Source organism: Bos indicus, chromosome 19, assembly GCF_029378745.1.
Source record: "Bos indicus isolate NIAB-ARS_2022 breed Sahiwal x Tharparkar chromosome 19, NIAB-ARS_B.indTharparkar_mat_pri_1.0, whole genome shotgun sequence".
NCBI classification, from domain to species: Eukaryota; Metazoa; Chordata; class Mammalia; order Artiodactyla; family Bovidae; genus Bos; species Bos indicus.
In genome coordinates, this window is record NC_091778.1 from 29,238,124 (window position 1) to 29,253,457 (window position 15,334).

General features: G+C 49.3%; 2 protein-coding genes across 2 annotated transcripts; both read right to left on the reverse strand.

Annotated features, from left to right (window-relative positions):
• Positions 1-11: 11 nt before the first annotated feature.
• Positions 12-4,980, reverse strand: RPL26 (ribosomal protein L26). The gene is made up of 4 exons (XM_019981073.2): positions 4,886-4,980; positions 3,698-3,870; positions 2,537-2,677; positions 12-183 (listed from the first exon to the last, which is right to left on the reverse strand). Exons 2-4 carry the CDS (start codon positions 3,863-3,865, stop codon positions 55-57), a joined length of 438 nt encoding a protein of 145 aa, XP_019836632.2. The 5' UTR covers positions 3,866-3,870; positions 4,886-4,980; the 3' UTR covers positions 12-54.
• A 5,310-nt stretch (positions 4,981-10,290) lies between these two features.
• RNF222 (ring finger protein 222) lies at positions 10,291-13,862 on the reverse strand. Its single transcript, XM_070773084.1, has 2 exons — positions 13,205-13,862; positions 10,291-12,649 (listed from the first exon to the last, which is right to left on the reverse strand). The coding sequence occupies exon 2, from the start codon at positions 12,621-12,623 to the stop codon at positions 11,988-11,990; it is 636 nt and encodes a 211-aa protein (XP_070629185.1). The 5' UTR covers positions 12,624-12,649; positions 13,205-13,862; the 3' UTR covers positions 10,291-11,987.
• Between the last annotated feature and the right edge of the window lie 1,472 nt (positions 13,863-15,334).

A 15,334-nucleotide genomic window follows, 5' to 3' on the forward strand; every position in this document is an offset into this window, starting at 1 on the left:
CATAAAGACTCTTCATTTTAACAGTTTTTAATGAAAGCTGTAGACAAGATGACTTTATTCTTGCATCTTCTCAATTGTTTCTTCCTTATATTTGCCCTTTTCCTTTCCTACTTGGCGAGATTTGGCTTTACGTTCGAGGATCTTTTTGCGGTCTTTGTCCAGTTTTAGTCTGGTGATAACCACCTGCAGACAAATAAGGAAAAAAAAAAATTTCTAAGCTTTAAACAATCACCAATACAGAACACATGGGAAGGTCCAACATTCAGTCCCCCACTTGTGGGAGTGGATTGCTTAAGCGCTAGAAATGATTCTTTACCCCCAAACAAACCTGACTTAAATGTTCACTAATATTCAGCCCACAAAGGAGAAGGCAGTGTGGCACTGGTGGTTCTTCTCACATCTTCTGTGATAAATATCAGCTGCTTCTACTGCAATGTATTTCAATAATTCCACTCCTCTCACCCCAGTTTTATAAGCTAACTAAGTCATACACATTTTTATTTCTACAGTATCTTTAGTCCCAGAAGTCTGGAAATTAAATGCAGCCTTCACACATTTCAACCTGCAAAACTTTTAAGAAAATCACAGAACAGACCCTATTCCAACAGATTTGTCACTAAAGGTATCCAGATTATGACAGATTTTAGTGTTAGGAAGGAGAAGATAGCAGTGAACAAGGTCTAGGGATTCCGCATAGTGACCAAAGGACAATCTCCACTACCATGGAGGTTCTACTTAATGAGATGAAATGCTGGAGGAAAGGGGTTAAATCGTTAACGATGTCAGGAAGGCCCCCAAAAAAGGGCTGTGCCTGAACAGAGACCTGAGGAGAAGGTGGAAGCATTTCAAAGAGAGCAGCAAACATTCAAGTCCAGAGGCAGGAGAACTTCCAAGTTTAATAGGTGTTTCTCAGATCTGAGTGTGTCTGAAGGGCTTGTTAAATAGATCCCTTGTTCCCAAATCCCATGGGCGGAGGAGCCTGGTAGGCTGCAGTCCATGGGGTCGCGAAGAGTCGGACACGACTGACTTTCATGCATTGGAGAAGGAAATGGCAACCCACTCCAGTGTTCTTGCCTGGAGAATCCCAAGGACAGGGAAGCCTGGTGGGCTGCTGTCTATGGGGTCACACAGAGTTGGACATGACTGAAGTGACTTAGCAGCAGCAGACCTGGGAACAGAATATACAATTCTGTGAAGCTGCCAGGTGGATGCTGCCAACCAGCACACAGAGTAGCATAGTTACAGGAGCAACAAAGAGGCCAGCAGACTAGAACATGGAGAGTGAAATCATCAAGTAGTAGCTGCTGAGTGAACCTTATATGGCTGCGCCAGGTCTTATGTGGCATTCGGGATCTAGTTCCCTAACCAGGGAACGAACCCGTGCCCCCTGCATTGGAAGCACAGTCTTAGCCACTGGACCACCAGGGAAGTCCCTGGAGATGAGCCTTGTAGGCCACTCTGATGGTAACAAGCAGACAGGATTCTGGATATAATGTGACAGCAGTCAGTCAACAATCAATAACAACATGCTGCCTAAGCAGTTGAGAAGGACAGAGGTGTCACACACAGTGTTGGTAGCAGACTACCAAGAGCAAGAGGGTTCAAGAATAAAACAAGCCAGTAGTTTAAACATGTTGGGTTTGATATTGATTAGATATCCAAGTTGAAATGCAAAATCGTCAACTGGATATTGAGGTGTGTTTGGAATAAGAGATGAAGGTAAGTCAAAGAGGGAGATCAATGGTGTCAAACACTACATTAAGTTCAGAAAACACTAAGAATCGGTCACTGTATTAGTGACCTTGACAGCGGCTGATCCAGTCCTAGGGGCAAAAATAAAAGATTATGTAGTAAACTGGGAAAGCCCTTGCTCTTAGGAGATGCACTCTGTCATGATGCTTGTAATCCATTGGAGGGGTAGGGAAGAAGGGAAAGAAAATGGTAGCTGTGAATTCTAGGTGAAAGATAATGCAACAGATGTATTAGTCTTTCGACTTTTGTGTAGTCTGAAGATTAGATTTATGGTGCCAACTCAAGATCTTAAAAAACCAACACCTCAGTATTTGAACAGGCACCAAGTGCATTTATTACCTTTTAAGAGACAGCAGTATTGGAGAATTCACATTGAAGTCAGACAGGAGAATTAGACTGTATCTTCTATCAATGAATCTAGTCTCTGAGCTCTAGATCTGCAAATGGATTAAGACTTACTTTCCTTACAGCTTACTCAATTCTGTTTAACACACAGGGTATGGCCTCCATAGCATCTAAAAATTACCTATTTCCTAGATTTTAAGATCTATTCATGTTAGATTGATCAATCAGCTTACCAATACTTTTTAAGGAAAAGGTACATTACATATACATACATACAGGATACCTGTTAAAAGACACCTTGATTTCAGGAAAAAATAGTACTGGCTTTAAGACTGATTTCCAGAACACTTAAAATCTATTTCTGTCAACAAGCAGTCACATTTGTCAGCGACTGCTGTAATTTCTTTCCCCCATCTCAAGCATTCTCAAAAACACCCACCTTGCTGGGGTGAATGCCCACGTGGACAGTTGTGCCATTAGCCTTCTCCCGCTGCACTCGTTCAATGTAGATGACGTATTTCTTCCTGTAAACCTGGACTACTTTGCCAATTTGCTGCCCTTTGTAGTGCCCTCGTACAACCTTAGTGCAAATTAAAAAATAACGTATGCAGATAAAGGAACATTAAACTTCTAAACCAGTAAATCTATGAATCAGGTAAACCTCATTCCCTCTATCATATACATATACAGACCCTTGCAATTTTGAAAGACCTAATGGTCAATGGAAATGTGCCAGTAATTCTCTCTGGCTTCAACTAACCTGCAAGTAAACTATGCCCCATATAAATCTACAGTGATGGACAGTGCATCTCTACAACTGATGGGCCACCAGCAGTGGTGGGCTTGTTTCAGGGTTAAAAATGAGCAACAAGCCCACCTTGTTTGTTTGTACCAGCTGACAAGGAAAACTGTCACTTCAAAGGGAACAGGCCACAAATATTTAAATTCACAACCTACTAAAGGGTCCTACTAAGTGCCAGAGCATGGGCAGCAGCTAATACTTCAGGAACAGGCTAATTCTCACCCAAAGGTTAATGAACATCCTATCATTCTCTCCTCGATGATCCTCAGCCAGCCAGTGTTTCTGAATAGATGCTTCTTCCCAATCACAGACTTTCTCAGATTAAACTATCTTGGAAGCAGAAGATGGGCTCTCAAATCTACCAGCAATTTTAGCATCAGCACAGGAGCGAAAAATGGCTGTTCACCTCATGAAATGTTGGTAACATGGAAGCTGCTTAATAGATGGCTTGAAATCTTTTCTTAACCCGTGCCCCCTGCATTGGGAGTGCCGTCTTAACACCCAGACCGCTAGTTCCCTGGAACTTGTGTATCTGAATTTTGATTTAGACACACAGAATTGTTTACTAGTTCTCAAATGCATCTCTAACGACCAAACATACCCAGAAAAAGATAATCCCAAACCAATATACTAGTTCCAAACCATCTTTCTTCTGTTTTATCACGACTGCAACCTGATGCTTGGGACAACAGATTTTCACCAGAGAGTAACAGTGGAAAAAGCAGTTTACGTTTCAACCCATCATCTGTTAATAAAGTGCAGGATATTCGACAAGATGACCTGAACACAAGCACATACCTGAACTTCATCATCCTTTCGGATGGGCATGGATCGAACGTTGTACTTCTGTCTTAGCTCTTTAGAAAGAGGAGAAGACATAATTTTCCTGCGAATGTGGGAAGGCGCATTGAAATGTCTTTTTCGATTCTTGCTTCGGTCAGAAGTCACAAAGGGATTGAACTTCATTTTGGCTAAATAAAAAGTTAAAAGAGGTGTAAACCCTTAAAGGACCAAAATCTCACTCAGTTTACAAACAAGCATCTGCAACAATTTCATCTTGAAAGTTTACAATGCTCACAAAACCTGTCACATTAACTTCATCAAAAGCTGCTTGAGCTGAACTGCCCTACGGGGATTTTTTAAATTATTTAATTACAGAATAGAAGAATTTCCCATAGCCCACAGACCTATTGGAATTAATCTTTTTGTTCACACTCTCAAACTCCATGTGTTAGTCGCTCAATCGTGTCCGACTCTTTGAGACCCCACGGACTGCAGCCTGCCAGGCTCTGCTGTCCATGGAATTCTTCTAGGCAACAACACTGGAGTGCCTAACCAGCCATTCCCTTCTTCAGATCTTCCCGACCCTGGGGTCGAACCCGGTCTCCTGCATTGCAGGCGGATTGTTTACCGTCTGAGCCACCAGGGAAACCCAAACTCCATGATTACCGCGTAAGGAAGCTAAGACAATGCTTATATCTCTGTTCATTAGGGTAAAGGAGACTTGACAACTCAATTCAAACGTATTACCACGTTTTAGAAAAACCAATCAACGTTAAGCTACAGAACGGAGCCTGAACAGATTAACTCTCCTCCCAATGAATGAAATCAGGTCCAATATCCCGAACCTGGAAAACGCACAGAACTCAGGTCCAAAAAGTCTTCCAACGGGCGTGAGAGGCCTGAAAGTTTAACCAAGAAACTACCCGAGACCATTCTTTAGGAAACCATTCTGCCCAGACCAGACACCATCGCCACAGGCTCTCTACCCTTCAGCTCCCGTTTCCAAGGCTCAAAACCCTCTTTCCTCCTCCTTCCTCCGGCCCGGCGGCCCTTGAGCTTAGGAGAAAAGCCAAGAGCATCCTGGCCTCCCTCCCTGGCTGCTACTCGGCCGCCGGAACAGTACTGGGGCACTCCGGGTCGAAAGCCACGGTGCCCGTGAACAGATGGTTGCGGATTATACGCCTTGTCCCGGGAAACTCTTACCCGCTGGCGCTTCAGCGATGGCCACAGAAGGGAAGAGATCTGCAGGCTGCTTCCGGTTCTGTAAGTTTCCGCAAGATCTCGCGAGACCGATGTTTCTTGAGCAAGAGAGGCGCGGAGTTTGAATGCGTAGAGGAAACTGGGGAGACATTGATGACTAGCGCCCTCTCGTGGCTCGGAGGGGAACTACGAGGGACTGCAAAACTTTTCTCCAGGTCCTGGAGCCTCCAGTGGGAGTCCTGGATTTTGCATCTGCGTCCTCTGGGAACGGTAGTTCCCGGGTTAGTGGGGGTGGGGGGGAGGGGGCTGTTCGGGGTCTTACTGTCGTGGAGGGTGTTGAAGTGAGCGGCCCCAGGGACCTGTGTCCCTTCACACCCGAACACCAGGCAGGAGGGTCCTTTAACCGGGAAAAAGGCGGGTCCTATATTTGACCGCCAAGTGGCGCTGGGACTCCAGCTAGCTGGTCACCTCGGTTACCTGGACATCCCAGGCAAAGGCCCTAGGCCTATTGAGTATTCGCGTCGCGTAAACGGCTCCAGCCGGGCGCGTGCTACCGCTTGAACACAGCCGAATGTGCGGACTCTTTCGTGGGGCCCGCCAGAGATTCAGCTCCCGCCAGCGAGGGGCCTTTGAGGACTTGGACCGCGAGTCCGTCCCCCCAACCCCGGGAAAATAGGACTGAACCCGGGTTTCTAACGCGCTCCCAGGTGATTCCGGGAGTGCTGGTCCGAGACCACACCTTGAAGGAGCGCGGCGTGAGGAAGCCTCTCCCGCTGAGAGCTGTGCCCTTTTCCTCATTTTACCGCTTGCTTTCATTCAGTTCAGGATCTGATGGAAGCAGGGCTAAGGGGTGCGCTCCCCTGCAAAAGGATTGCAGTGCAGGGTGAACTCCCGCCGCGCGTCCGGCCGCGCACCTGGTAAGGGACCGGTTTCTGTTGAATGAATAATACAGGTGTCATAGGAGGGGAAGACGCGCGTTTCATGATGCTTAAGACTTGGTGAGCTTGCAGAGTCCTAGGGGCACTCACTGCATTTTTAACTCCTTTAATCCACCAGAGTCTTGCAATCCTGGTATTGTTCCATATCACAGATGGGGACACTGAGCCACAGAGAAGTGAGAGGAGCTCGTGCAAGGTTATACAGAACCCATAGGATATGGACAACCCCCTAAAGGCTGGCTTCCCAGCTCCTTCTGGTAATTTCCTAAGCGGGCCTGATTTGTAAGAACCCAACTGGGTCACTTCAGAGTGAGAAATCATATTCTTGAGGGCCCACAGTGGAGTCAGTCAAGATTGTGTGGGTTTTTTTGTTTTTGTTTTTTGGCTACACCTGCGGCATGTGGGATCTTAGTTCCCTGACCAGGAATAGAACCTTTGCTCCCTGCAGTGGAAGCTCAGAGTCTTAACCACTGGACCACCAGGGAAGTCCCAAGAACATGTGCTTTCATTATTTAAAAATAGTTTTGTTCTTAAATATGCTGTGAAGATACAGTCCAGTATTTTATTTGTGGTTCAAAAATTTAGGGAGAGCAGAACTCCTCTGCCGCAATTCTTTTCAACAAATGTTCATGGAACATCTTTTATGGGGCCAGCCTAGAGTTGCACACTGGAGTCGCAAAATGAAACTAGTCAAAGTTTCTGCCTGCAGGAAGTTCACTGTCTAAGAGGAGAGATAAACAAGGAAATCAACCACCTTAGAAGCCCAGAAAAGTGCTCACTGAGCCCAACTGCCCTTGGGTGCTTCTGTGCTTGGAGAACAGAAGAGGACTCCCGGGTCAGGAAGACCTGGGGTAAAGTCACCTTTGACTGACTTTTGAAGAATGTTACAATTAGCTTCTCCTGTTGATGTATGACAGAAACCAACACAACATTGTAAAGCAATTACCCTCCAATTAAAAATAGATTAAAAAAAAATTAGCTCCTGGAGGCAGTGGGAATAGCTTGAGGGAAGGCATGGAGGTGTGAGTCCATGACACTGTGTCTCCAGGAGCCAGGTCCTTGTGGCTGGCATGAGAGGCATTCAGACAGGAGCCCATGGGGTGCTGAGGTGGAGCTGAGTTTGAGTTGCATGTGGATAGTCATGGCAGCCTCTGAGGGCTCCTGCCTTCCTACTTGCCTTCCTTTCTGGTCCCTACTGTCTACCCCCTTCTTTTTCTTCTCATCTCTTCTTCAGGTCTCACCATCATCTTCCTCTCTTCCCACCAAGGTCTTCTCTGTTTCTTCAGCCTCCCTATCATTCTTTGCTGTCACCCAACCCTCTCAAGCCTCTTTACTTCCTTCTCTCCATGCAACACAGTCCTCATAAACTTCAGCCCACCACGTGGAAGCATAATCACTTTATACAGTATGAAGATGGATGGAAATTGTACCCACAGAGGGAGGTGACTGCTAGCCTAGTTATAGTCTGTTTATCTTCACTAGTGTCTGTTGGGTGTCATGGCTCCACCCCACTTGATCCTCTGGGCCTCGCCTGGCTGCCCTCTCTCTCCACGTTCTTCTTACGTGAGTCCTCTTGTTGTCGTTGTTGAGCCTTAACCACTGGACTGCCAAGGAAGTCCCCACATGAGTCTTTTCTTTTTTTAAGCGTGATTTATTTATTTATGGCTATGCTGGGTCTTCATTGCTGCATATGGGCTTTTTCTAGTTGTGGCAAGTGGGGGCTACTCTTCCTTGCAGTGCACAGGCTTCTCACTATGGTAGCTTCTCTTGTTGAGAAGCACAGGCTCAAGGCACATGGTTTTCACTAATTATAGCTCTCGGGCTCAGTAGTTGTGGCACGTGGTCTTAGTTGCTCTGCCGCATGTGGGATCTTCCTGGAGCAGGGATCGAACCCTTGTCCCCTGCAGTGGCAAGCAGGTTCTTGACCATTGTGTCACCAGGAAGTCCCCCACACGAGTCCTTTTAAACTGGCTCCTTAAGGTCATCCTGAGAGTGGTCTTTGAGTAGCCCTAGATGGTTGGATGGCATCACCGACTCAAGAGACATGGGTTTGGGTGGACTCCAGGAGTTGGTGATGGACAGGGAGGCCTGGCGTGCTGCAATTCATGGGGTCACAAAGAGTTGGACACGACTGAGCGACTGAACTGAACTGAACTGAAGACACTAAAGCGGGTATTACCCAGGTTTCATGCCTGCATCCCTGACTAAACTTTTTTTCTGGACACCAGGCCATCATGTTTGTTTGTTCACTGGTTCACTTGTTTATCCATTCACTTATGCATGCTTCAAATATTTATCCAGTTTTGACTCTTTGCTAATGATCTTACGAAGATCAGTGAGATCTAGCCTTTCCTCAAGGAGCAGGCCATCTAGAAGAAGGAGACGGACTTATAATGAAGCGTCTAGGGAGGATGATGGGATGTGGGGGAGGGCACGGGGCGGGACACAGTGGAGAAGCAGAGAATTCATTACATGTTGTGTGATGTGGCAAAAAAAAAAAAAAAAAATGGTGGGACCCAGAGAAATGCATAGGAACTTAGGAACGCTGACAATATCAAACTTTTTACCTTCCTTCCTGGGATGCCCGTTAAGCCTAAGATGTCACACCTGGGACCAGACAAAGCAGCCCCTCGGAGCCGGTAGCTGACACTCTGGAACCACAGAACAAGCAGTCTGGCAGATCTCAAACCTTCTTGGGGCCCGCTCCTCACTCACCAGGCAACAGGTGTGTACACTGAAGATATCTTTAGCTTCTAATATAATTTTTCAATTTAATGTTTGAATAATCCATACATTTACTTGTTCAGATATCCAAAAATGCCAAAGGTGAAGAGAGAAGTTCCTTTCCAGTTCCATCATTTTCTCATCCCCTTCCACAACTGATCACTCTTTCTAGTTTTTTTCAAATCTTCCCAGTTGCTTTATGCACAAATAAGCAAATCGGAAAGTAGATTCTTTTTTTATTCTTTCAGCTGTGCCCCACAGCATGTGGGATCTTAGTTCCCTGACCGGGGATGGAACCTGCATTGGGAGGGGGGAGTCCTAATCACTGGACAGCCAGGGAAGTGCCCTGGAAAGTAAATTCTTATTCCTCCACTTTCGACACAAATTGTATAATCGGACATCCAGCATTCCACCCCTTGCCTTTGCCCATTGGCCATTGGGTCTTGCAGACTTTCCGGGTTGGTTTGCAGGTCCTTCCTTGTTCTTTTCACAGCTGCGTGATATTCTCTGCATCGCTTGTAGGGTTTTCCCGATTCCTGGTTTTTAGGAACAATTGTATAACATATGTTGATTCCCCAACATGCAAGCATATCTATTGGATACATTTCTAGAATTTCTGGGTCCAAGTGGACAAATTTCCCTTCCTATTTTTTTTTAATATTTATTTGGCTGCACTGAATCTTAGTAGCAGCATGAAGGATCTTTAATCTTCGTTGAGGCATGTGGGAACTATTTCTCTGACCAGGGATCGAACCCAGGCCCCCTCCATTGGGAGTCTTAACCACTGAACCATCAGGGGAGTTTCCTTCTTAGGGGTTTTATCAATATACCTTGCTACTGACCCCACCTGGGCTTCTCAAGTGGCACAGTGGTAAAGAATCTGCCTGCCAATGCGGGAGACACAGGTTTGATCCCTGGGTGGGGAAGATCCCCTGAAGTAGGAAATGACAACCCACTCCAGTATTCTTGCCTGGAAAATTCCATGGACAGAGGAGCCTGGTGGGCTACCAGGATCGCAAAGAGTCAGACATGACTGAGCACGCACGCACACAAGCACATCAGCCTCACCTCTGTCCCTTGGCTTTGGCAATAGTGGGTTTTGAAACCTTCAGGGTTTGACAGTTGAATAGGGTGAAAATTGAGATGCCAAGCAGAATTGTAACTTGCATTCCTTTCACAAATGTGGCTGAGTAGATGTTTAAGAGCCATTCAAATCTGAGTTTTCAGACCATTTTTTCATCTAAAATGAACAATCCTAGAAGTCCAAGCTCAGCACTTTCCACATGTATCTGCAATTCATCTTAAATTTTTGAGAAAATATAGACCTTTATTAAAAAAAAATAACAGCTTTTGACATTCTTTGAAAATGAAAGAAGTTCCATCTATAAGTCACTGCTGAACAGTATGGAAATGCTAGAGGTATTTTGAAATTGACTTTTGGCAAACACGATAGAGTCTGCAAAGACTTAAAATCAGGTCCCCAGAAATTCATGACACTGTTTAAAGCAGCCTGGCTGTGATTAAAACGGATTCACTAGAGTCTTTGTAAATTTAGCATTTTATTTCCTATAATAAATATTTTCCCCATGAATTCACCTGTACTTCCCCCAATAGCACCTGTGTTCTCTTGACTTGAAAATATCAGAAGGAAGCCCAGAGGTGCTTTAGATCAACTCACCCTGTGCCCTGACCCCCCCCTGCAGTGTGGGCCCCCTCCCCTAATGGTCCCCAAATGACCACATTACGGACAGGCTTTTAGGAACCAGGTGAGTGGCAGGGTGGGCTTCCCATGTGGCTCAGTGGTAAAGAGTCTTCCTGCCAATACTGTAGATTCGGGTTTGATCCCTGGGTCAGGAAGACTCCCTGGAGAAGCAAATGGCAACCCACTCCAATATTCTTGCCTGGAGAATCCCATGGACAGAGGAGCCTGGTGGGCTATAATCCATGGGGGTTGCAAAAGAGTTGGACATGACTGAGCCACCAAACAACAACCAGAGGCAGGGCTCTGTCTTTCCCCACATGTAGCAAGCTCCGCTGAGAGAGGCATGCACTGTGGAGGGCATAGCTGCTGGAACACCTGGGCTGTGATGAACCACCCATTCGAGAAAGCTTGGGGTTTTTGCTGTTTTTAACCCTAAAATTAAGATGATGGCCCATTGACTTGTGGGCCTTAATAAACACGAAATAGCTGTTCCCAAATGGCTCACTCCCCAGATAAGGCCCAACCTGAGCCTTTTCTAGTGTCCTCCTCAAGGACCCCCAGCTCAGGTGGCATCCCCAGGTGACATGACCTTGACCAGCGGCTGATAGCAGCTGGGTTCCGTGTTCACTGAGATAGAAGCGTCCCTGCCAAGCACAGCTGTTTTCCTCCCCACCCTTCCTCACCCAGCCCAGCCTGGGAATCCACCCCAGGAACTGGCCTGGCTGGTGTGGCCTCTAATGAGTGGTTGGTCACAGGCTGGGCGGGAGGCGGGAGCCCCCAGGGGCTCATGTGCCCACATAGTTCTCAGCTGACTCAGGTCCCAGCCACCAGGCAGCTCCTGCACTGCCCACCTGGCAGGCCATCCTTGAAAACCCCAGGACTCAAAATCTGGGCCATTGTTGGGCTGGGAGGGCTTGGGGAGCCCTATAGCTCTGTTCGTGGGCCATTCCGCTGGCCTCTACCTTTGTCAGCAAACCCCTAATTCCCGACGTGGCCTCAGCTCCCCTTTTCTGTCCCTTCTCCTAGCAATTCTGGGCCGCAGCCCCTGAGCTCAGCCTCTCCCGTAGGGAAGACTTTCCAGACTGGTGGTTCCAGGGGCAGGAAGGCGCACACCCAACTGTGGGGGTCAGAGGCAGGGGGGCGGGTGCTGAGATTCTGGGGAGCACATGTGCCTTGGCCCCTGTGCCACCCCATCCCTTCTGACTGTTCCTGGGAGCACGCCAGGGATCCTGGCCCAGAGTTCTGACCTGGAGGGGTCTCGCCTGTGGGCCCCTCCAGCAGGAGGTGCCCCGACTCGGAGTCCCACCTGGCTTTGGGTAGGTCACCTGGCACATGGGGACACCCACAGGTGGGGCAGCTACCCACCCCACCCCCAAACTCGCTGGGTTCTAGCCTCGAGGAGGGACGCGTATCTGCTGAGGTGTACCCCCGCTGTGGTTTCTGAGTAGGGGCATCCATCACTTCCTCCCCAGCTTGGAACCTGGAGTTTCCTTCTCAGCTCAGAGTTCCCCTGCCCCACCCAAACTCTTGCCTCAGAGGTCCTGCCTCCTGGTCCTTTCTGATCCCTGCTGGGAGCAAAGAGCCGGGTGATGCCAGTCAGCACCCTTACACCCCATCTCTGCCCCAGGCTGCCCCTGAGGCTCTGTTGGCCAAGGCCGCACTGAGGCCCCTCCCAGGCCACGGCCAGCCTGGCTGTGCGAGCGGGCAGCTTCCAGCGGGGCTCTCTGACTGGTGCCCCCACTCACGCCTGCTTCCTCACCAGCAGCACCCAGGGGAGGATGGCGGCCACCACGGCCACCACGGCGATGAGGGTGATGAGCAGCAGGGCCCGGGAGCGGCAGCAGAAGGACCGGGTGGAGCTGGGCGCCAGGGAGGCCCCAGAGAGCTCTGCCAGGCTGCGCCGCGGCAGGACGCTGTCCTGTTCCCCGAGGGGCATCCCATGGCGGCTGATGATGAAGATCTGTGGCTCCCGGGGCAGGCTGGGTGGCGGGTCCAAGGGCAGCTGGCCACCCTGGCCCGGGGTTGATCTCCAGACTGGCTGGGAGAGGGCCAGGGGGTTGGCGTGGCCCAGGGCATCCGGCAGTGGTGAAGGGGGCAGGCCCACGGGCACGGCCAGGATCTGGGAGCTCTTGTCCAGCTTGGCAGGCCAGCGGGAGCTCTTCCTGCTGAGGAAGGTGACGTAGCGGCAGATGGGGCAGACAATGGTCCTCTGGACCTGGCCATCCACGCGCGTGGACAGGAGGTACTTGACCAGGCAGTCATGGCAGAACACGTGGCCGCAGCTCAGCGTCCGGCTGGCGCCCTGCAGCTCTCGGAACTTCTCATAGCACACGGGGCACTCGCTGCCCGAGCTGTCCTTGCTCTCGCCCTCAGACATGGCCGAGCAGGAGGGCAGGGCCCTCGCTGTGGGCGGGAAGGGTTGAGCATCAGCGCCTTTTCTGGCTTGGTTCCCCTGCCTGCCTCCCTGCTGCCTCTCCTGCCACTCCTCCTCAGGGGCCTCCCCGAATCACACCAGGACCCTGGGGAGGAGACGAGAGGGCACTTGTGGAAGGGGAGTTGGGGGACTGACAAGCAGAGATCCCAGCCACCCCTACTGGAAGGAGGTGTGCGGAGGCCAAGGTGTAGCCCCCTGATCCCTCACCACCACACGTGTGTCGCCTGTGGTCTCCCCTCCCCTCTCCCTGGTCCCAAGCCCACAGTGGAGGCAGCAGGACCCATTCCCCAGGGGAGGCAGGTGGCTAAGCCGAGGTTGCCCCCACTCCGCCTGGTCCAGGCTCCAGTGGGGGCTGTGTGTTGTGCCCATTGTGGCTGTTCTCCAGAAGAGCCTCTGCTGCCACTCCATCTCCCTGCTCAGGCTGGCTGACCCATACAACTGTCCTCAGCCCCTGGCTCCCATCCCTCTGTGCTAAGTGCAGCTGGAGAGCAATGAGGGATTTGAGAACAAAACTCAAAACTTACATCCAAATGCCGGCTGGCCAGCCGCGCAGTCACCTCAGGGAGCTGTGGGCTCCTTCCTCCGCCCACCACAGCTCAGTCATCCTTCAGATTCTTCTCGGCAGCCTGCCCAAGGTTGCGAGAGAACCTTCCAATCAACCTCTGTGAAGGCAGGTTTTCATCCTTTGAGGATATGTCTGGTATTTGGAAATAGCCAAAGGTCACCTGGCGCCCAGTCTGGTAAAAGCAAATGAATGCCCAAGTAGCACGAGATTATTTTAAATCAAAGACACAGAGTCACCATGAAGTGACAGGTGGGTTTCAGATGTTGTCTGAGAGCTGAAGAGAGGCTCCAAGGACGCTCTGAGCAGTAGCGGTGTTGTTGGGTTAAGTGCAGTTCCCCAGGTGACGATTTGACGGGAAGCCCCTGTTTGGGTGTGTGACGCAGTGCTGGTGTTCTCATTCCTCCACGCGTTCCCAGTATCGCAGCTGTGTCATCTAAGTCCATTTCCAACAGCCTGTTTATTTATCTATCTATTTATTGGCCTCACTAGGCAGCGTGTGGGATCTTACTTCCCTGGCCAGGGGTGGAACCCATGTCCCTGCACTGGGAGTATGGAATCTTATCCACTGGATCGCCAGTGAAGTCCTAGAACAGCCTCTTTAGAAGGACTGTGATCAAATGGTCACGTGATTGCGTGGTCCTGCTGAAGGGTTACTGATGTGATATATTCTTCCATCAAAACACCCCTGGACACACTGAGAGCTAAAGTGGTGTGTGGCAGCCCCCAGACCTGAGAGATGGCATTGTTATTGTTTAGTCCCTCAGTCGTGTCTGACTCTTTTGTGACCCCACAGACTGTAGCTTGCTGGGCTCCTCTGACCATGGGATTCTCCAGGCAAAAATACTGGAGTGGGTTGCCATTTCCTTCTCCAGGGGATCTTCCTGACCCAGGGATTGAACCCACGTCTCCTGCATAGCAGGCAGATTCTTTACTGCTAAGCCACTGAGAGATGACATAGTGGGAACAAAACTAGTTAATGGGGAAGGACAGACGAGAATTGGTTCAATCACCAATTGAATGCTCTCTTCCCTGTTAGCTTGGTTCCAAGCCCATTTTGCCAAGTTGAAAATATCCCATAACCAACAAAGGGCACAAATATGTAGAGGTGGGGATAGGGGACCGGGCACCCTGGTGGCAGCACCAAAGCCTTTGCAGGTGTTTTCAAACCTCGATCTCCAAGGTGGTCAGTGTGGCCTCCAGGCCAGGGGAGGGGGTTCAAGTACTCAGACCCTGAAGCTGCCTTCAAATCCTTGATATGCCCACTACTGTCTGTATAACCTATTTGAGCCTCAGTTTCCCATCTTTAAGGTGGGGTTGATAATAATAGTACTGGCTTTTTCTCAGAGTTGTCCAGAGTGTTAAGTGAGGTGCCATGAATGAAAAATCTGGCACATAGTAAATGCTCAATAAATGGCTGTTGTTCCGTCACTAAAAAGTGTCCAACTCTTTGCAACCCCATGGACTGCAACACACCAGGCTTCCCTGTCCTTCATTATCTCATGGCAAACTCATGCCCGTTGAATCAGTGATGCCATCCAACCATCTCATTCTCTGTTGCCCTCTCTCCTGCCCTGAATCTTTCCTAGCATCAGGGTCTTTTCCAGTGAGTCAGCTCTTCACATTAGGTGGCCAAATATTGGAGCTTCAGCTTCAGCATCAGTCCTTCCAATGAATACTCAGGATTGATTTCCTTTCGGATGGACTGGTTGGATCTCCTTGCAGTCCAAGGGACTCTCAAGAGCCTTCTCCAGCACCACAGTTCAGAAGCATCAATTCTTTGGCGCTAGATGTTGTCAATCAGGCTCAGTCCTTTCTCCTCCTAGCACTTGCCTTCCCTCTCCTCCCCAGATGTTTCTTATCATGTAGATGACTAAAAACACTCATGCCCCTGACAAAGGGTAGCTCCCCTGGAGTTAGAATAACAACCAGAAAAGATGACAATGGAGTAGCTAAGTGATGGGCAATAGGTTAAGTTGGTGTTCCAGTGTCTCAGACATTTCTGTTTCATAACATGCAGCTATCTAAACAGGTTTTTCTCAGGATGACCTTGATTTTCTTAAGCTGACCAACTGCTAGCATGTCCCCCTGC